General features: G+C 52.7%; 1 protein-coding gene across 2 annotated transcripts in view; it reads right to left on the bottom strand.

Annotated features, from left to right (window-relative positions):
• Window positions 1–22,913, bottom strand: part of LOC120370714 (phosphatidylinositol 3-kinase regulatory subunit gamma) — a 393,090-nt gene that overhangs the window by 256,169 nt on the left and 114,008 nt on the right. For both annotated transcript variants that reach the window (XM_039485801.1, XM_039485802.1), the window contains exons 4-5: window positions 12,348–12,440; window positions 8,652–8,729 (exon numbers count right to left, since the gene is read on the bottom strand). In XM_039485801.1, coding sequence (XP_039341735.1) covers window positions 8,652–8,729; window positions 12,348–12,440 — 171 coding nt within the window. The remainder of the gene's footprint in view (window positions 1–8,651; window positions 8,730–12,347; window positions 12,441–22,913) is intronic.

Genomic DNA, 22,913 nt, shown 5'->3' with positions numbered 1-22,913 from the left:
TGGGATCAAACCCAGATCCTGCCTCTGGAAAGGCAGCTCGCTACACGGGCTCATAGCAGCACTTACTCGCCCATGTGCTGATTGCAACCTGCAGAGGAAAGATGGGCACGTGGAGGGGGAGTTTCGTGGGAGGTGGTATTTCATACAATTAACCAGACAGAATGCTGCTGGAGCGGGGCCCTGCTGAGCTCCCGAGAGGCAGAGCCAGCCAGCCTTCCAACCTGCAGGATCCAATCGGATTTTATGGCTATATTCAGCTTCCTCTGGAAAGTCTGACTCACTCGGAACAGGCTTCACTTTTCCCAGCAGGCTCAGTCTGATTTTCTGCTGGGTCCCCAGCTCCAGCACGAGGGCATGAATAGCTCCAAAGCCTTTATAGACCTCGGTGGCCCCATCCGGCGACTCACACCCCCACCTCCTCCCACTGACACAAGAGGAATCGTGAGTCACCCTCACCGCAAAGATTGCAAAAGAAATAACTGTGCAGGAGAGGAGCTGGCCTCTTGTCAGAGGGATCTGTAATGTGATCTGGACTGTAAATCACAAGAAGAGAGCCAGCCCAAAACAGAAACTATGGTAATGGGCACAGGATCAGAGCCAGCCCAGAACAGAAACTACGGTGATGGGCACGGGATCAGAGCCAGCCCAGAACAGAAACTACGGTGATGGGCACGGGATCAGAGCCAGCCCAGAACAGAAACTACGGTGATGGGCACGGGATCAGAGCCAGCCCAGAACAGAAACTACGGTGATGGGCACGGGATCAGAGCCAGCCCAGAACAGAAACTACGGTGATGGGCATGGGATCAGAGCCAGCCCAGAACAGAAACTACGGTGATGGGCATGGGATCAGAGCCAGTCCAGAACAGAAACTACGGTGATGGGCATGGGATCAGAGCCAGTCCAAGACAGTGACCATGGTGATGGGCACAGGATCAGAGCCAGCCCAGTGTTCAGGCAGCAGCATTTCCAGGACTTGCAGATGATGACTGGCCCTGGATCAGCTGACAGATTGAAGTCCCTTTCACTGGGGTACTGAGGGTTTCCAGAGGCAGTCGCTGGGGACTGGGAAAACCAACTTTGGCATTTCCCCTCTTGGCAAATGTGGCAACGAGGACGACGTCCACCCAAACGGGGCGTGAATCTAGCGTGGCTTCCCTCCGCCAGGTCCAGACACCAGCCTCTCAATACTGGTTTCAGCCTCGCCAGGAGATTCACTCAACACACACTGCAGTCCTGTCTGGGCTACCAAAAGTGCCGCATTCCAACACAGCGGTGCAACCGGGCTGTGGATTATCACAGAGGGCAGCTGTGGTCTCCCGGGGATGGAGCACAGGGCCGGGGCTCCACTGTGATCTCTGTGGATGGAGCACAGGCCAGGGTCCCAGCTGCACTATTCAGTGGATGGATCACAGGGCCAAGGCTCAGCAGTGGCTTCTCTTCCCAGCTCTGCCTCTGATTTGCTGCGTGAGTTACACTCAGAGCGAGGCCGCTGTGCAGCCGGCGGGACAGAGGAGAGGGGGAGGCAGAGGGGCGCATTCTACTCCACTCTCCTGAGTGCAAGAAATGGGTTTCCTCAAACTCTCAGGGATCACAAGTGACCTCTCCTTGAAAAGCAAAGAGGAAAATCTCTGCCTGCCCCTGGGAGACTGGAGAGAGACGGCCTCATGCTACAAAACCACCTGGAATGTCCGGACACTGCTGGCCAATGGGCCAGGGGACCCGATCCCAAACACAATGTCACCCGGTCGGGGGTGAGACACCACCACCTCGAGCAGATCCTGGGGGTGTCTGGCTTTGACTAGCATTTATTGCTTGTCGTGCCAATGAAGTCCCTCTTAAGTGACCCCAACTCAGGCAGGTCACTCACCTGCATTCTGCACGGCTGTTTCCCGAGGGTACAACAGGCAGCCCGGTGCTCAGCAGTAAAGTGCTCTGGGATCTATGGCTACCAAGTGGTTGTTATAAGAAGGGCTATTTTCCCGCCTGGGTGAAGAGACAAGTGCACATGGTAACTATCTGCCAGAGCAGGGCTTTACTCTTGCTATTAATGTTAATCGTTTTACAGCCCAGCCTAGAGTTCCCGATCAGGAACAGGGCCCCACTGAGCGAAGTGCTGTTCAAACACACAGTCAGAGACAGGCCCTCACAGTCTAAACAGGCAAAGATCGCTGTCTCCATTTTACACGTGGGTAACCGTGGCCCAGAGACACATAGGATGTGTCTACACTGGGACTCAGGCTTGTGGACTTGGTGTTTCCAAAGCCCATGCCTGAGCATCCACACTGCATTGTAAACCTGGGTTTACAGTCGCTGGATCCAGGTCTCACAGACAGGCTAACGCATCCACACTGCACTAGGCAGACCTTCTGACGCCGGTTTGCATCTTGAACTGCGTCCACACTGCAAAATGACGTGGTTTGGACCCAGGCCCCAGCAGGACTTGGGCTCTGACCCACGCCCTAGTGCTTGTTGATCTGAGTCAGGCTGATTTGTGTGCAGACAGAAGGGGGGTTGGGCTCAAACCTGAGTCAGAACCTGGGTTTTGTGGGCAATGTAGACATTAAGTAACACCCCCAAGGCCTCATAGGGAGTCTGTAGCAGAGCAGAAAATTGGACCCAGATTTCTTGACTCCCAGTCCAGGGCCTTAACCACAAGACCAGCCTCTCTCTCCAAATCAAGAGAGCTAAAACATGGTTCATCAGCAGGCTTTCTTCTAAACACACAATCAAGAAAAAACACCATTTCCCCCCCCCTTTTTTAATTCCGTGGTCTAAGCAGGGACACACACATCCACTGCACTAGCTATCAGAATACACTAATCACAATCAGATCCTTGCACCACAGAAATCCAGAGCTGCGTTCTTTAGCTCAGAGATGCAAACCGGAGTTGGGGGGGAAGGGGTTTGGTGGGGATCCAAGTTTCGTTGATCCAAAGTTTGGGGTAGGGAAGAGTTTTCTGACAGTCCTGGTGTCGGCTCAGCCAGCAGCCACTGAGATCTACCCGGTTCCATGACTGTTCAAACCCCTGCCCAGTCGTGTTATTTAAAAAACCACACAAAAAGCCCTTTATTAAGGGCAGCTAGTTGCAGGAAGAAGGCGCTTGGCAGAGATCAGCTAGGCCAGCAAGCGGGAGCAGAATCCAACCAAAGAGACCCACAATTATATCAGGCACCCCTAACTCTTCCCAATCAAACGGCCAAACTCATGGGTGGAAGGAGTTCACATGTGCCATGCAGAGCCATAATTACTGCACCTGGTGCGTGCTGGCGACCGACAGGGCTGGGTGTGAAAAGAAAACAGGCTAACCTGCAATGCATTTTCCCCCCTTGGTGCCAGGCGAGCTATCTTTAGAAAGCCATTTCCAATCAGCAGCAAGCTCCGAGGAGTGGGCAGAGAATGCAGAGCCTGCGCTGGCCGGCTTTCTAAACCAGCGGCTTTGTTTCCAGGGCCAAGTGGAGACGGCCGGCTCTGTGACGCGGTACAATTAGGATGGGGAGAGAAAGGCTCTTAATGCAGGGCGGGGGAAGGGAATGATTTGGAGACAAAGGTGTCGCAGCCCAAGACCATTGGGTATATAAGATTTGAGCCCCGAGAAGCACACACACAAACTCACTCCCATCCCTGCCAAATGCCGCCTTTTCTCTTGAAAGTCTATCTCGGTCCTTAATGCTTGGGGCGGAGACGAGAGGCTAGTGGTGTAGGGACTGCACGGCTGGCCAGTGGAGGAGCGACATGCTCCTGCTAGAGAAGGTGGATTGGGAACTTCTGGGCTCCCTGTCTCAGAGCATCTGGGATCAGTCCATCAAATGAAAAGGTGTCAAATTCAAAACAGACTGTGAGGCTCTGCGGGGACAGGACTAGAACCCATGTCTGCAGGAGGCCCACACCGCCATGCATTACCCCAGACCCTGTGGAGATAAACAGCACAGGAAGTCCCACCTTAGAAGGTTGGACTGACAGTGTCCCTCGTGGCCCCTGATTGGTCCAGGCACCCTATTTAAGGAGCAGTTCCAGGAAGGGTCCATGCAATGAGGTGGGCCCCCTGCCAGCAGTAGTGACTAATCTGCAACTTGGCTCACTCAGCCTCCCAACCCCAGCTCAGATCCTTGGCTTCTGCCCATGAGCTCCAGTCCCGATCCCTGGCTTCGGTACTTGGCCTCTGGCTTTTACCCAAGAATTTGGCACCTGATCTCTGACTCTGGCAATAGACACAGGCTTGGGCCCTTGAACTGTTCCCTCCATCTCTGCCCCCTGGAATCAGTACAAGGACCCTGACCCCAGTCCCAAACTCAGGCTACAGCTCTAGGACTCCAGCCTCAGTTCTGGCCCCCTCCAACCTAGGCCCCTGGACTCTGGCCCCTGACTGCCAGACACAGATGCAAGGAAACACTTTTTCACACAAAGTGTGATTAGACTGTGGAACTCCCTGCCACAGGATGCTGTTGAGGCCAAACATTTAGCACGATTCAAGGAGGAATTGGACCTTTATATGACAAACAAGAATATTCTAGATTACTACAGTTAATGCTAACAAATTTTGGAAGTGCCATTAAATCTCATGCTTTGGGGTTTCATCCAATCTCTAATTAGGAATTAGGAGGCAATTTAATGTGTGTGGGGGTGTGTGGGAAGGGGAGATTATCCCACATCTGCAACTGTGAAGTTCTTACACTGGTGTTGGCTAGGATACAGGGCTATATGGACCTCCGCTCTGATCTGCTCTGATCATGCCCATGTTCCTCATCCCAAACTAACCATGAAACAGCGTGAAAACCTAGGGCTACCCTCGGAAGAACAAGCAGGAGATTCTGTGCATGGCTTTAAGGGGCACAGTATTATCACCCCCATCCATCTACCCAGCATGTTTACCAGGCTCATCCCAAGAGCACGCCCAGCCGTACGGAGCAGAGCCCAGCTGCTCGTAGGATTCATCTCCTTTGCTGGTGAGATTAGCCCAGAACTCCTGCAGGGATCTCCACCTCCCATGACAACGTATTGTCTCCCTGCGCACCAAGCCCTAGACAGGTGTTGTGGATTGTTAACAAATAGCCTTACACCAGCGCAGAGGGACAGCAAGAGACCTACAAATCCCTTGTGGATACTTTCCTGGATTGGGGCCTGTTCAAGATAGCATTTAAGCACGTGCTTAACCTTAAGCCCACGCTCAAGTCCCACTGAAATCAATAGGATTTAAGTACACATGTAATAATTTAGCACAAGCTAAAGTGCTTTCCTGAATACGGGATTTATTTCCCATTTGATCCCTATTCTGCAGGGATCAGGTTTTTAGACGGCACGTCCTCAGTGGCAGGGACTGTGTCATTTCCCACGCCCTACCCTGTCCCCCAGCCATGGGGATCCATCCGTGCTTCATAAAATCAACACTCTAGAACCATCCTCGTTGATAGTCAAGGAAGTTATGGGGGGCGGGAAGAGGGGGAGGGCCCCAGGGAGGTGTGGTTTATAATATAACAACATCTGTTCCCATAAGAGTCTAAATAAGGATCACTGAACCCAGCACTGAGATGCTGCCACCTTTGGGTGGTTTAATAGACACCCAGCTCTAGAACACACCAGTCTAGGGTGGGGCGGTGGGGCAGGGAAAAATGCTTAGGGTGACCAGACAGCAAATGTGAAAAATCGGGACAGGGAGTGGGAGGTAATAGGAGCCTATATAAGAAAAAGACCCAAAAATCGGGACATCTGGTCACCCTAAAAATGCTGCATCCAGCCAAGCCATAGGAGGGCAGGATGGACTCACCAACGCTGGAATCTGGTCCGAACACCAAGGGCAACCTCCCGTCTAAAGTGGGTCAGACAGTTGATGCTATTGCTGGAGCTTGGCCTTTGGGTCATTGTCTTTAAGTGGCACAGCGCCCCCTAGTGCCATGTTGGGGCCCTACTTGCATAATGACTCGGAGGGGCAAACAGTACAAAGGACATTCGCTGCAGCACCTGGGTTTCCCCGGAGCTCGCCAAACGGCGTGTCCAGCAGGCCAAGCTCGGCTCAGAGCTTCTGCTCTGGACCGGAATGAGCCCCCGGGGCACAGGCTAGGGGAGCCCCCCCTTATCACAGCAGCTACGTCTATGCCAGGCAGGACGAGCCTGGATTCCAGCAGACGGCAGGGAACGTGGGAGAATGAATTGACGAGGCGCCTGCAGAAAGACAGCCCTGCCGTCCCAACCCCACCTCCTTCATATGGCTGTGGGAGCCCCACAGGCCTCCTCTAGGGAGACCCGACAGCATCACGGCTAAGCTGCAGCTTCGTGCACACGGTCAGAGGGAGCCGACCCCCAGGCGCAGTAATTCCCCGTGGCAGGGCACTTTCCCTGGCCCCCTGTCTCTGCCACACCAGTGCAGTTCAGGAGCCAGGCAAACCCCGTGCCCGCCTCTGCCCCTGCTAGGCCGCATTGCAGCTGGTGAAGTCTTTGAAACGCCTCCCCACCCGTTACGGACTTGCTTCCTGGTTGTGCTAAAAAGCGATGAGCTCATTCATGTTGCTTTATATAGCTCTTCCATCAGCAACTTCTCCATAGCAACGCGGCCTGGCGTGACAGCTCCTCACGGGCCTGGGATGTCAGGAGCACGGCAGTGGGACCACCCCACCCCACCTATGGCGCTGCCTCTGCGCCACCTCGCCAACAGCCAGGCCCCACGGGCACAGGGTCAGCGCGGAGCCAGACCCAGGGAAGGGAGCTTTCAAGATGCAGCTCCCAAGCCTCAGCTGTGGGGCTGAGCGCCCAGCGGCTGGGCACTGCCTGGTACCACAGCGCCACCCTATGGACAAGTTGGGATGTAGGGTTTCTTTTAGAAAAGAAAGAGGAATATGCCTGGGACCCAGCTGGGAAATCTGCCCAGGATGGGCTGGGTTGAGGGGGAGGCGAGTATTTTAACGTTAGGGACATCAAAATGAGAAACAAATGTAATTAAAGGCACCACCCAAGGACTGTCAACTCCCACTGGCCTCAGTGGCCCCACAGGTGAAATTAAATCCCACCCAGGACCCAAAGCAAGCTCTTCTGGAATACTGAAGCTTGGAGTCACTGGGGAATCTTGGCACCAGTGGGGGCCTGCGGGGGCCTTCTGTTGGCTCTCTGCACTGGGGTGTGCATCACCCCAGGACTGCTGGCACCCCACTGCCCCCCCAAGGCCCACCCCCTGCCTACAGCTCTCTCCCTCTTTCCCAGATTTTGCCATGGCGCTGGCCTCCTCCGTCATCTGGGCATTCAGCTGTGTCTATACCTGGCCATGCCATGCTGTCTGCTAAGGCACTGTGCAGATAACAGGGGTGATTGTATTTCCTTAAGAGATTTCATAGGGTCTAAGGCCAGAAGGGACTGAGCTCCTGGATAACCCAGGTGTCAGATTTCGCCCGATCACACGTGGGCTGGGCCCCATAACTTGGGTCAGACCCAACCATTCCAGGCCTCAGGGGACTGAACTTGTGCGCCACAGAGAGGCCGAGATGCCACCGATGCCCGAGGCCCAGGCAGCGGCAGGGCACTGATCACACAGGATATGCCCAGATGATCCTAGCAACTGATCCATGCACCTCACTTTAGAGGAAGGTGAAAACCCCCTAAATCAAAGTAGGCCCTGTCCAACTCGTGTGTCACCACTGGTATTAAGCAGTCCGTACCTGGAACTCACCTAACCATTCTGTAGATAATGCATGAGTCAGAAGAGAATCCAGCTCCCTGTCCTAGATCTGCATTGGCTAGGATGACCAGATAGCAAGTGTGAAAAATTGGGACGGGGGTGGGGAGTAATAGGTACCCATATAAGAAAAAGCCCCCAAAATAGGGACTGTCCCTATAAAATCAGGACATCTGCTCACCCTAGCATTGGCTCTGCTGATCTGACTCGGAAGGCGGCTTGGTAACACAGCCATTCTTCCGCCTATCCCCACACTTTTAATTTTCACTTTCCTTTTAAATGGCTTCCATCAGCAAGATCACAACACGTCACTGTCCTGACAGACTGTCCCACAGCATCACTACACAGCCTCTTCAAGCAGGAGCTACAGTGCCCTGTCTAGCGTACATGCAGAGCTGGCTGTCAGGAAAACCAGCTTTTTACTTTGGAACTGAGCCCATTTGATACGAACGTTACTGGGGAACAAACACGGAGCGCCACAACGCCGTTGCTGTGGCATATAATTGCACTGTACGGATGCTATGTAAATAGAAAGGCATTATAACAAAAATCCATAGACATTTAGGAACTTCACAGCAGTCACTCTGCTGCACAGCACAGCCATTCAGACCTTCCCAGCCACAACAGGGACACAACTCAGATCTTCCTGCTCCAAAAGCAAAAGCCCGTAGCATTTGAACTACAGGGAAATCTCCATTAGCTGTCAGCCGTATAGGGCCTATGACACACACGCCGCTAAGCAGTTGTGATTCTAGCCAGTAGTGGGCAGTGGTGGCATATACGCAGCAGACAGTTCATTACGGCATTCTAGGACTCTTATAATGATATTGCAAGAACGCTAGATCCCAATGCTGGCTCACGGACACACTGCTCACGCGCAGGGAGCGCTCCTGTAATAAACGACCCTGGTTCTCCCCACTACGCACACACCCGGTATGAAGCATCTCTGCCCATCAGGATGAAGGAGGGAACAGCGTGATGGTGGCTTACCTGTCAGAAGAGCCTGTTTGAGCTCAGGGTTGCTGAAGGAGCCAGGAGGGGCTCGGTAAAGAGCCTCATTGTCGATGCCTTTGAAACCAAAAGGAAAAAAAGAAATCAGAGTCAAGAATTCTGCCTCCAAAGCACCATGCAAACAAACCATGCTTTAACTCAGATCTGCTCAAAAGGCCCAATGCACGGATGAGGTCAGCATTAGCGCGCCCGGGTCATCTTGTTTTGGGGTCTCTGTTCTGCTATCAACAGCCTGCAACCTCAGGTGTGTGTTGTGTTGTATGTGAGAGCATATGAGTGAACCGTGCCCTCTACTGGACAGAATCAGAACTGCACCACCATGTGTCAGAGTTAGGTGAATAACTGATTTTTTGATGTGCTACCAATTCCAAAAATAATAATAACCAAAAAAAATTAAATAAATGAAAATGGTTTTGGGTCAACCCAAAATTATTTTTTTTCCAATATGTTCAGCAAATCAAAAAAAATCGAAACAAGGTTTTGTTTCTGGCCAACCTAAATGTTATGCGTTGACAAAATTATATTGTTTCATTTTGATTTTCACCATTTTTGACATTTTGGATTGCTTTTAAATAAAATTACAAGGACATTTTGAAATGGAAAGTCATTTTGAGCTGAAAAATCAAAATGTTTCATTTTGAAAGTAGAACATTTCAATTTTTTTTATTTGTTACAATTTTAATTATTTTTACTGAAAGAATTTTGCAAAATTGACTCACATTTGCCTAATATGCCAATGTAGCTGAATCTGTGTTTTTTGCCAGAAAGTTTTGTGCAAAAAAATTTCTCGGAGCTCTAATCATAAGCCTCAGACTGCTACATGGGATACGGGCCTGAGAACTAGGGAAAGAAAAGAAGATCTGAGTTCTAGCCCCATTATCACCAGGAATTTCTGAGTGGCAAAGGCATTCTAGAGCACAGCGGCAAACGTAAAGTGACTACAGCTTTGTTACAGGTCCAGGGGAGAGGTCGGTGTGCATGAGGAAGTGCAGCCATACAAGGGCCCTGGAAAATATTAGCTAGGTTGACACTGATTTTGTTTCAGTTTGCAGAGCTGACGTCTCATAGAGAATGAAGGGGACAAATTTCACATCTCTCTGATATTCAGTTTCTGGCTGTCTCAGGCACTGCATCGCTTTGCATTCCATTCATGTTGGGATGGTTCTCTTTGCAACCAGAAGAGCTGAAAATTCAGGGGGTGATTCCTCACAACTCAGTGGAGCTATACTAGCATAGAGCTGGGAGTGACAGAGCAGGGACACCCCCCACCCCCCAAACTGCAGTGTGGTGGCATACACGCGGATGTTTCTATGACCCAAGCCAACGCCTATAGAGCTGGCCAGTTCGGATATGTTAGGTGCCTATGAGTAGGGTGACAAGGCAGCAAATGTGAAAAATTGGGACAGGGGGTGGGGGGGGGGTAATAGGAGCCTATATAAGAAAGAGACCCAAAAATTGGGTCTGTCCCTATAAAATCGGGACATCTGGTCACCCTGCCTGTGAGTGTCTCCCTTCCTGTTACTAAAGTTAGATCTAGAGCTGGATAAACAATGGGAAAGATTTTTTTTTTGCAATGAAAAATATGGAAAGCTAAAAGTTACTTTTCCTTTTTGCTTATTCACAAATTTACACACACACACACACACACACACAAAGATACTTCAGACTTTCAGGTTTTGGGGCTTTCCCCCATTTCTTTCCTTTTCCCAATATCCTTTTTTTTTTTTTTCATTTTACCACCGATAAAGAGGGAAAAAAGGGAAAGTCAAAATCTGAACATTTTTTGTCTTCAGATTTCATTAAAAAACCCAGAAAAATACAAAAAAACTTCTTTTTGGCAAAAATGGTTTTTTGAATAAAAATGGCCTTTTTGATTAAAAAAATTAATTACAAAAATTCAAAATGACAAATTATATCCATGTTAAGAGGACAATCCATCAAGCTGTAGCCCTTCTCCGACCTCACCCAAGCTCCCTTTCAACAGAGCAATTGGGACGTCACTAGAGTTGGTCTGAAAATGGGGTTTTACCCACAGAAAATGTTGATGAAAAAAATAATTTGTCAAAATTTTTCAAAGAAAAGTTTGATTTTACAGTTAGAAAAAATTAAAAAACTAAAATATTTTGATTTGGAAATCCTGCTGCAATGCCTCAGGGGAGTAACATTTTGGGTGACTCCTGCTCCCATCCTCCTCTATTGACTGGGCACCTTGATTGCACTACCTCTCCCATGATGCACCACAGTTTCTTCTCATGGTGAGGGGAGGTGGTAGCATCATGGGAGACCTTGCGCATGGTGTATTATGGGGGATGTAGTCCAGCTGAGTATCCCAAGGGAGGGGAATGGAAACTCATTGAACTACAACTCCCATAAGACACTGGGGCAAGATATCGGCATCAAAATATTTCAGTTACTTTTTGTGAAAACTGTCATTTAGACCAAAAAACGTTTCCACTGAACAACAATTTTGATGGAAAATTACTCGCCAGCCCTAGACTTTTCCAAGAAGGGGATGGATGTTCAGAGACTCCGCATTCCCTTTATATGCACTCCCTGCTGCAACGAGAGTCCACAGGCCTCTCTCTTCCCCAGCCACGGAGAAGTAAAGCCCTTTGCAATGCTATGAGTTGCACAGCTTGCCAGAGTCCTAACAGCGTCTGAGCCTCACTTTGCTGGTTTCTTGTGCAATTATTCTCTCAGCTCTGCTATTATGGAGCAATATGTAACATGCAGCTTCAGAGGAGACCAACGGAGAGCTGCAAAGGGGCTGATGTTCCCTGGGTGCAGAGAACGAGGCTCATGTTCTTACCCTCCACCATCAATGTGGTGTCAACAGCCCTGTCTCCGCTTGGGGATGAATCCCCATTCTGCAGTCAGTGACAGCCATGCTCTGAACCAGCTGAGCCCTGTGCTAAACTCCCGCAGTGTAAACTGTCTGCATGCGGGGCTTGCTCTGGTTGCTGCACCAACTGCCAAGCCCCAGGCAGAACAGGGCCCTGGTTGAACCATGACAGCAAACGACCTCTGCTCATCGACAGACATCAAGAACTAGAATCGCAACCGATGCCTAGCATGGCTGGGGCAAATACGGCAGCCCCCATCTCGAGCGATGATAGGGACTGAACTGGAGATCTGAGCCGAATAGGCAAGCTGGCAAGCCTGGAGTTGTAACGGACCCATCTCTGCCGTGGATCGGACACAGAGGGGGGGACCCTAGCTGGCATGTAGCACAGTTTTCCATGTCCGGAGCAGACAGGCTTTTGTTGGTTTCACTTTAGATAATGCTACCCCATAGGTAATCCATCCTCGAGATTCAACAGCACGGCTTGTGCAGGTGGTTGCTGCATATTTCAGAGTGGTGCTAGGGACGGTTGCAGTCTGTGCCACTGTCAGGCTGGAGCCTTGTTTAAAAGGTTTCAACCACGTGGAGTCAAATCCTGCTCTCACTCCGGCATAGGTCTGAAATAGCTCCATTAAAGTCAGTGGAGGCGCACTGGTGTAAATCTAGATTTTGGTCCCCGGTGTGGACGGGGCCTGTTTCTGACTGTCCATCATGCTGCGTCAGCAGGAAAGGAGTGTGCATATGACACATGGAATACGCGTGCCCAATGCATGTATTTGTCCCAACTGGAAGAAATGTGAGGAGGTGGCCAAGGAAACATACGCCTGACGTACCTTGTTTTTCCAAAGCTTCAATGAGTCTCACTACAATCAGAGGTGCTTGTTCGGGGAGCCTTAACTCTGCAACCTCGGCCTGCCCAGCGGGTCCTGTTAGAGAGACAGATGAGAGACAAATAAAGATGATTTAGCAGAGTGGATCTCAGCGCTTGTCAACAAGGCAGATTGGCTGGCCGGCAGCTGTGGCGCAGTTAAATAGCACATTCAATCTCTCTGATGGGCCAGTGCCTGGAAAGTAGGGGGTGATAATGAGCCAAGCATATAATTTGCAAATAATCATTTATTAGATGGATTTCTCCTCTTTCCCACTTTGCTAATTGTGCGCAAACAAACAGATTGTCTCAGATTCATCATTTGAAGCCAATCTCCGGGGACTTGCTCCAGTTAATTCCAGGCTCGTTATTCAAACATGCAAGCTGTTGTGATTGGGCACGGGGGTCACGTGGTCTCTGTCTGTTTCATGGCTGGAGGGCTCTAAGTCACAGGATCAGGTTTCCAGCGTTACTGCTGGTACAGGGGAATTTGAATTTCCTCTCTGAGAGCAGCTCCTAAGAGTCCCATTCTAACCACAGGACAGGGACACATTCGCAGTATGCGGCATGGGAACACAGGCTCTGTCTACACTAGAGAGACCACGTCAGCATAGCTATGCATAGCTCCATTGTAACCACAGCGTACGCCGACAGGAGTTTTCCTGACGGAGGAGAAACACCACCTCCCCAAACAATGTTAGCTTTGCCGACAGAAGCACTCTTCTGTTGGTGCAACTGTGTCTACACTGGGGTGTCTGTTTTTTCACACCCCTGATGGACACAGCTATGCTGGGATCTGTTTTAAGAACAGCCCAAGCCACAACCAAAGCAAATTCCTTTGAATTCCCCAGCCTCTGTTAGCCAGAAGCTGGGAATGGACGACAGGGGGTGGATCACTTGATGATTCCCTGCTCTGTTCATTCCCTCTGGGGCACCTGGCATTGGCCACTGCCGGAAGACAGGATACTGGGCTGGATGGACCTTTGGTCTGACCCAGTCTGGCTGTTCTTATGTTCTAACAAATGTTAATGGACATTTTCCCCCAGCAGCCGCCCAAGTGCTAGCAATAACTTTGGTTCCCCATTCGGGTAAGGACTCTTCCCCACTTGCTCAAACTGCCCTTAGGGCAGCCAGGATTACTGCTGTTTTGATGGCGCGTGATGGACCCTGAATATTAACGTATTATTTCCTCTGCCCTCCCGCACAGCAACTTCAAAATCGGAATTAAACGGGAATAGACCAGCAGCAGGGCACCTCCCCTTCCATTCACAGGGAACGGAAGGCCTGCCCCCCTCACGCACGCTACTTACACCTTGGTACCGATGTCAATTTCCCAGCAGCCGTGCTGGAGCTGTGGTATTGCGAACGTTCCTCACCGCCACCAGGCCTGCAGGCTAGTTGTAGCTTTGCCTTGGGGTTTGTTTGTTTATATTTGTTATGCAGGGAGCCTCTCATCCTAAAATCTGCATGATGCCTGCACCTGGTCATTGGGTGCACTGTGTAAGCCCCTGGTTTGTTGCTCTAGTTTGCTTGCGAGCTCCTGTTTACAGGGAACGTGTCTTCTTCTAGATGTTCTGCCAAGCGCACCCCCGGCGCCCAATGCAGGAAAGAACTATGGGCCAGGTCCTCAACTGGAATGATTCAGCTAAGCTGCACTGACTCAGCGAGAGCCGTTTATTCCTTGTGACCAAACCATCTGTTGTGCCGGCGCGTGGTTATGGTTTGCAATGAGGCACCAGTTAATAATGAGCAAGGCAGGGCTGGAGGGGTTAGTTCTGAGGATACGGTTGGTGACGTTCTTCTCCCTGAATGAATCCCCCAGCGTGGTGTTTGGGAGTGTCACGCTGCCAGGTGTTTCACTTTCCAGGCAGGATATGTAATTAAGCTTCTCTAAGGACTCTCCGCATTAAAGACCCTTTGACATGTCTCCGGAGAGCCAGGGGTTTCAGCCCAATGTTCTGACTCTCCACGATCCTCCAGGCCACGGCTATGTAATTAGCTAGGTGGGAGAGGCTTCTTCCCCTCCGATTTTACACAGTTTTTCCATTTACAAAGCACAACCCCAAAGCTCTAGGTACCATGACAGCAATTGCACTGGCAATCAGTTCAATAGCACCCAGCAGTCTGACAGGGGAGGCTGTAAACGGACCTGCAAACTCCACTGCATTCCACCCAAAGCCCCATCATATTCAGCCCTATAGTATCACAGGGTCTGCCAATCACCCCACCCCGCCCCGATCTACTGGTCTCAGAGAGTCACACGTTTCAAAGTCAGTAGGGAGCACTATGATCATCCAATCTGACCCCCTGCTTCATATAGGCTGGCGGAGGGGACACACACACACACACACTCTCTCTCTCTCTCTCTCTCTCTAGAAGAGCTCAGCTTCCAGCTAGGCAGGCCAGATTTTTACTTTTTATAATTGAATTTTCTTTTAAAATCTGGCCGTAGGTGCACGCCTGTTAATTTCAACTGGATCTTTTATTTTAAAAGACGTTCTGTTCAGATTTTGGTTTCCATTCATGCAGGAAAGCCCAGCATGAACAAAGCAGGAACTTGCATCATGGGAACGCCTCAGCCCCCTGCTATTTCGTTTTTTTCCCTGTCAGCTGAGGATTTCTTCTCTCCTGCCTTATGATAGTTGTGGCACTCCGATGAACTCTGGTGATGAGGGCCATAGATGTGGACAGGCACACAGACAGGCAGGCATGGGGATGCACAGACAGCTGGGTCGATAGATGCATGGAGTACATGGGGGTGGATGGAGCGAACAACAGGGGATGTGCACATGACAAAGGCAGGCGAGGCCAAAGTCCCCTTCATGGAAGAATTGAAAAGCACCACCCAAAAAGCACGGGGTTGGCAGTTTTGCTCTGGCAGGGCCTTTCCGCAGAGGCGGACTCCAAGGCCCTTGCGTTCCACTGCCTCCCTTCAGATTTATTGTGACAGGCAGCAGGCTGTGAACCTACCCAAGCTGCCAGAGGGGATGAGCTTAGATTGTTCACGGGCTCTTCAGCGAATCCTTCAGGGGAAGCAGCGTAATGAGGCCGAGAGCTCTTCCGGCTCATCTGTTTCTTTTCCATGTCCAGATGCGTGGCCAGGAGATCTGTCTCAAGCAGCCAGCCAGGGTCTGAACAGCGACCCAGCTGTGACTGTTCTCTACTGGCTTTGGAGTGGGGTGGGGAGGGGGGTGGGGGTCTCTTTGACCATGACAGTTTTCTAAGCACCCACCTCCCATTGCTGTTTCAGCTACTTACTCACCAGATTTATTAGCCTGTGCTGATCACACAGGATGGATGGCCAAACAGTGATACATAGAGCGATATAACCTACTTGGGCAGTAGGTGTATGCTGCCCTGCCCTCTGATGGATGACATGAGAACAGCTCACCTGTGTGCCATTGGCCCTGTACCGCTCACAGCGATCCTCCTTTAGCTCAAGAGGCCCAGGGATGCGCAGCAGGAGAACTTGAGTTTAGAGCGACGATTACTTAGTTGCAAGCAGAGCTGATATGGCAGGTCGCGGCTGTGATGACACTACACCTCCGTGCATTGGATCCTCTGCGTTCGTGAGCTAGTGGGCAGGGGTCTGGGGGGGGGTCACACTTCTAGCTGTGCCACTGACTCATCGGGTGCTGAGGGGCCAGTCATTCAGCCCTGCTCTGGCACGGGTCACATGCCCGGTGCCCGGCTCCTAGCTGCGCAGTCAAAGCCTTGGAAATCCTCCAGGCATACGGGGCTGGGTGAGTGTGGGGAATTGAGCAGCATTCTCAAAGCCCCTGTCCGATTTAAGAGCCACAGACTCAGGCTTGTCAATCACGTTCCTCATTTATATTGGGGGGATGGGGTGGGGGAACCATCCGCATCCAACACCCAGGGTGAAATGCCCCAGGCTGCACCCTCGAGGGTGCCACTTGTCCAGAGGGCATCCCAGCTCAGCCACGCACACGAATCCTGCAGAGGGCAATGGAAGGAAAGAGCAGGAACAGGCAGCACAGAGGCTGTGGCAACCCTCAGCCATCCAAGTGCTGGAAACCAAAGTCTGCGGGGGCCTGGCCTGGGGCAGGTCTCCAGAGGACGGAGCAAGCAGGAAGAAGGAGGCTGTGGGTAAAGTGCTGGGCTGGGACTCAGGAGATCCGGATTCAATTCCTCTGCTCTGCTCCAGGGCAAGTCACTTCTGAGACTGCATTTTGCAGGGGACTGAGTGTTTCCAAGCCCATGTGTGAACATCCCCACTGCATGGTAAGCCTGGGCTTCCAGCGAGAGGACCCAGCTCTCCCAGCCATGCCAATGCATCCACATTGCACTATGCAGATCTTCTGACTCGGGTGTGCAGCTTGAGCTGCGTCCACACTGCAAAATGACACGGCGTGGATCGGAGTCGCAGTGGTTCTAGGGCCCAGGTCCTGGGTGCTTGCTGACCCGATTTAGGCTGATTTGTGTGTGGACAGACGCGGGGGGCGGGGGATGGACACGGTGTGGGCTCAAACCTGAGTCAGAGCTTGGGCTTAGTGTGAAGTGTAGACATAGGGATGGGGCTAGCAAACCTGGGAGCAAAGTTCAAGCAAGTTAATCATCACTGGATGATTCTCTGATCTGTTCATTCCCTCTGGGGCACCTGGCACTGGCCACGGTCGGTAGACAGGAGACTGGGCTAGATGGGCCTTTGGTCTGACCCGGTACGGCCGTTCTTATGTTCTTATGGGGTTGAGATGCTGGGCAAGGTGCTCTGCCGGGGCCGCTCCATTGAGAATTCCGGTCCAAACGAAAGGTGGCAGTTGTGGTGGGGTAGCTGGTGTTCCCAGAAGAGGCTCCGTCCCCCTTTCCCAATCCGATTGGCCTCTCGCAACATCCCAACCCCCCTGCCACAACGAACACGTGAGATCGGGGAAAAGAAAAGATCCCTGGGGCTGGGCCAGGGTCAGCCCAGCATGGACACGGTTCGGTGAGTAACGGCCATCCTGCTATGGGCTGCTGAGAGTAGGTGCCATGGCAAGATGGTGCAGATTGTACAGAAACCTGCTAGCCCAGAGCTCAGTCCATAGACAGCTGCAGTGCGTGTGGTTTATTTAGTGAAGTGAACACTAAGTGGATAGTTCTGACACCCCTTTAAATTTTCCTTCGCAGCCAGTTAATAGCTAGGCCAGAAATAACAAAATCCGTGCTGGGTCCCACCACTTTCTAAGCAGATGGGGGAGTGAGTCCCCCGTCTCTTCTGTTTCTAAGGGACCTCAGGAGGTCATCTAGTCCAACCCCCAGCGTTTCTCTCAGCGCTGTCTGTCGTGCCCACAAAGACTCGATCCCCCTCCCATGGGAGGAACCAGCCATCTTCTTCGGTGCGGAACTGGGTGTCCTGGAGAGAGCAGGCTGCTATGCATTGCAAACGCACCCCCTAGTTTGCCTGGTAAAGAACCAGACTGTGGGAAGAGGCAAGAATCGTTGCTGGATTCACCAGGCTCATAGGAATGGTGTTGGACACGAAAGCGTTTAAGCTTTGGCGAGAGGTGACGAACGGGAGCTACATTACATAGAGGTCATGCTTGGGCATTTATACGAGGACGTTGCAATGATCATTGTACACCCTGCAACGCCACAACCCTGCAGGTGTTCACTGCAGCCCAGACCAGACGCAGGAATGTTCTGCAATCCCATGCCAGGGCCTTCCACAGTGACCTGTGACCACAACCAAGCGGGTGCCGTGGTCATCCAGTGGGATCGAACCCACGACCTTCAGCACCAAAGGCAAAAGTCCCTCCTCTACAGGAGCTGCTTTAGCTGTGAGAAGCCGGCTGTCGTAGTTCCTGGGGTTGGGCACCAGAGGGAGACAGGCCCACATGCACTGTGCCTTGACAACTCCATCCAGTCAGAAGCAGGACTTACTTCATCGGCTGTTCTGCAGCCTCCTCTGTGTTCCCCGGCTCGCTCTGAAAAGGCGGCTGAGTAGCAGAGGTGTCAGATCAGGCTGATGTGATGTGGCACGTGACAGGGCTCTGACAAGATCGTCGCTGTTCCAGTCTGGATGACTTTGCGCGTGAACAGTACTGCGTTATTGGGAGGTTTTGAAAAACCGGGTATTCGTGTCACACACACACAGATTCCCCCCTCCGTTGGTGTTCCAAGATAGGCTTCATTTTACCCTCTTTCATGTAATACTTCTACCCTTTCCCCACCCCGAACTAGCCCGTTTTACTCTGCAAATGGCTCACTTCTGAGAGGGGGGGAAATACGATTTTGCATAAAGGACATTGCTACATTTCACAATTAAATGCAAAGTAAAGTAAACTGCTACTGACTCTGCCCTTCTCTCCCGCCTTCTGTTCCCATCAGCATCCTCGTTCTGTCTCCCTGACGTCCTCTGCCCTTAACACCTCCCATGACCAATGGCCTGAAAACGGCTGGGGGGGGGGGGGCTCTGTGACCTCACACTGGTTTTTGCACCAATCTAACTCCAGAAACACGTGGAGTGACTCCTGACTGACACCAGGCCAATGCAGTGCAATCAGGCCACATCTCACTAAAGCCGTGTAAGAGCAACGTTCATTGCTCTCTCTGGGCCAGACCCTCTGCTGGGGTAAATCTGCCCAGTTCCAGTGTCATTGATGGAGTTACATCAGCTGAGGATCTGGCCCATTGTCTTGCAAAGGATCCCCTCTGTAAATGCTTCACATCCTATTCAGTATCCGCTGCAATCCTCTGGCGGCATCATTACTGCCTCCCAGCGTAGGGATGTGCTGCTAATCTCAGTGGGATCTGCCCTGCCATCTAAGCTTCCCGGGATACCTGCCAGGTGCAACCTCGCCGCTCTGCTGTTCATAATCCCTCCTAGGTCAGCATCATCCACCACCCGCTGAAATCTGCACTGGCCTCCATCACTCATTGGCTGGAAATTACATTTCCCACGTCCCACGTGACATAACCTCCAAAGCAGGGCAGGGGCAGGTAACAACACGTAGTTGTTCTTCACATTCTGCCAGCGGTATCCCGCTGCCCACCCGGCACTTAACTTCTCCTATTCCCGCCCCACACACTAGAGCCGGAGATGGGCCCCGGCTGCGAAATTCAGATCTGTACCCAGGTTCGGAACACCCCAAACTTCCCAGGTGTGCGGCCCCCGGCCCGGCCCTGCCTAGCACCTCAGTGCGGGTGTGTGGAAGCCAAAAGAGAAGCCGTTGCTTGGCCAGGGCCTGATCCAAAGCCCCCCTCGCCCCCCGGGGTCAATAGGGAGATTGCTGCTGCCTTTGAGGGGCTCCGGGTCGCAGCCCAGGCCCAGCCTGTCCACTGGGACCCTGGGAAGCCCCCTGACAACCATTGAGCTCCCATTTGCCCACAGCTGCTGCTAATCCTCTCTGTTCCCCACCCATGTCATCCCTTGCCCTGGAGCCTGGCCCGTTCCCAGCTGCAGAAACTCGGCCAGGCCTGAAGAAACTGGCCTAATCTCTCCCCTTCTCTTCTAGAAAGAGCAGAGGGGGTGCAGAGCCCCGCAGCTCAGAGCTGGCAGTAAAGAACAGAGAGGAGTGTGGCTCTTGGCAAGACGGCCGGGGTATTTCTTTTAATCACAGCCTCCATTTAGCCAAGTTCACCCCTTGCTGGCAATGGCGCCTGGTGATCAGAGATGGGCTCAGACCCTGGACTGAAATATGAACCTAGATCCCCAGGGGAGGTTGGAAGCGGCTCCTAGCATGTTTCTGGGGCCTGGCCCAAAGCACGTGGAGGTCAATCAGATCCTTTCCGCCGGCTTCAAAGGCCTTTAGATCAGCACCACAATATGCCAAAGGCCAAACTGCAGCTCCAAGCAGCACCTGTGAACTTTGGGGGGTTCAAAAGTGGAGTCCGTGTTAGGGGCTTGGGACCAACCCTCCCCACTCGGAACGAATCCTTCCTTGGCACCAGCCTGCCCCTTAGCCCCTGCAAACGGTGGAGAACGGAGGCAGCTGCTCAGGCTACGTGACATGAATCCGTGAGAAGCTCGCTGGTCGAGCGGCAGCACCGCCAGGCAGCCACCGAGCAGAGTCAGCAGCTCACTCAGCCCCTGGGGTGGCCCTTCCGAAGCGACGCCCTTTGCGGCTGCACAGAGAGGTGCTGAAGAGACTCCGACTGAGCCGGCAGCCCTGCCCGCGGGACGCGGTGAGGGGAGCTCAGAGCGCCCACGTCCTCCGGGGCGCTGTTCTCTGGGGCGGGGCGTCTCCCTCGGCTGAGCGCTGGCGAGCCCCTCCTGCGGGAGGTGGGCTGGGGAGGGGGCAGTGACGCATGTCCCAAGGGAATGGGACCGTTCCCGCCCGGGACACCTGCCACGCGGGCATCCGCTGGTCAGCAGTCAGTTACAAGGGTCGGGGCAGTGCCGTAGAGAGACCACTAGATAGATGCCTCAGCAACGGGGGGACTGCAGGGGAGAGTCACAGAGAGATGCTGCTGCATTACAATACCCCCCGGCTCTCCTCGCTGCTTTCCAGCACCAGATCCACCCCTCTTCCAAGGGCCCGCAACCCCCCCACACCCAAAACCTGCAGGTGAACACACCCCTCCGTTTGCCCCCTATTCTCCTCCTTGCACGACTGCGGGTCACTGGCATTTAAACCTAGCCCAGGGCAGACCACATTGCCGGGCGATCCCTTTGGGTCACAGCTGGTCGCTTAGAGACAGCAGGGATCCAGGTCCCCTTGACAGCACCTTCACCCGCAGCAGCGTGGGTGGCTCCCGTTTGCTAGGAGGAAAGCGGCCTCCTGCTCACCAGGAAAGGGTTAACGCCGCGCTCCGCTTTGCCTGGCACATCTGCTGTGCTTCTGCAGTGGTTACACAACACAAGGATTTGATCCAGCCATTCCCCTTCCCCGCCCCCGGCCTCAGTGCAGCAGGCCCTGGGCTGGCTTCGGAGCCTGGGCTTGCAGCAGGAGCAGCTTGCCAGCGCGAGCCCCTTGAGTCCTCTGCATTCGGCATTCGCTGCCTCGGTGAATCTCCCCAATGCACCCACGTTAGCCCCCTCGAAGGAGGTGCCCCCACCACCTCCCTTTATCCCCGGCCGAGCAAGAACGCCCGTCCCTTTCCCAGCCCTGCCGCTGAGCGCTCTCGTCCGAGGGACGGCCCCACTCCTGGCCAGCAGCGCTCTGTTACAAACGCCGGCCACAACCCTGTGCCCCGGAGCCGGCTCCCTCGCCCGTCAGAGAGACACCTGTGGCCCCGATTCAGCTTTTCAAGCGAGATCATATGCTGTATGTTCTCCCCACCGACCAGCCTCTCCCCTGCTCCCAGCTCGGCCTGTGCGTCAGGAAACTCGTGAAAGCCTTCCTCCTCCGAATCCCCACCCGCCAGAGCCCCCTGACATCGCCTCTCCCCAGCAGGGCAGGAAACCTGCCAGGATCCTTCTGGGGTTGGTTTGATTACAAACAAGATGGGAACCATAAAGAGGGGGATGGGGCAGGGGGAGACACAAAAGGACACAGCTTGGGTGCTGGCCAAGATCCCGCTGGAGAAGAGTTGCATTGTACTGGCTGCCTTTGTCTGCTTTCATACTGCGGGTATTACAACAAGCAGCAGATAGTGCCATACAGAGCCGCTGTACGGCGCAGCAAAACCAACGCTAAATCCAGAGGAGATATTATTTTTCAGCAGAGGGGGAAGGGAGAACCGAACGGCTATTTTCCCTCAACAATCCCTTGCATTTAGTGCGGATGCCTAGCTCTTCCTAGCAGGAGATCCGAAAGCACTTGACAAAGGAGGTCAATATCATTACCTCCACTGCACAGTTGGGGAAACCGAGGCACAGAGCTGCAGCGATTCGCCGGCGGTCACCCAGCAGCAGAGCCAGCCATAGAACCCAGGCCTTTTGCATCCCAGTTCGGTGAGCTGTCCCCCAGCCCACAGTGGAGCAGCTAACTTGCTCGGTTGGGGCTTTTCTGGCCCCCATTACCACAGCAGCTGTGTGTGTTTATCCTCATACAGGCAGGGCAGGGCTGTTATCCCCCTGTATGGAGGGGGAAACCGAGGCACAGAGCGTGTGAGACACAAGTTCACACCCAGGCAGTTTGTGGCAGAGAAGGGAACGGAACCCAGCCAGGCCTCCTATACCGCAGGCGAGGGCCCTAGCCTAGTCACAGGTGGGAGACTGAAGCCTGGTCTACACTAGGCGTTTAAATCGTTTTTTTAAAAAAAAAAACGATTTAACGCCACACACACTAGGACACACTAGGGCACCTTTTAATGGCTTTTAATGGCTCTTTACTTTCTCTGCTGCCCGACTGCCAGAGGAGAGTTATCGGTAAATCGGTATTAACATATAATGGAATAGGGTTAGTGTGGCGGGGCTCCGGTGTATTCCCACCCGGGGCACCACCAGTGCACCACTGACCGCTCTGGACAGCATTCTCAACTCGGATGCACTGGCAAGTATTACAAAAAAAGATTCCCATTTTGAAATTCATTTCCTGCATCACAGCGTGCATCATCACATCATCACCACGCACACTCACACAGCACAGGCAGCTCACACACACGCAGCACAGCAGCAGCAGCACTGAAAGTCTCCTGAGAATCAGCA

This window comes from Mauremys reevesii, linkage group 8 (genome assembly GCF_016161935.1).
Source record: "Mauremys reevesii isolate NIE-2019 linkage group 8, ASM1616193v1, whole genome shotgun sequence".
NCBI lineage: Eukaryota > Metazoa > Chordata > Testudines > Geoemydidae > Mauremys > Mauremys reevesii.
The sequence above is the reverse complement of the archived record's forward strand: the minus strand, read 5'-3'. Positions and strand labels throughout refer to the sequence as shown.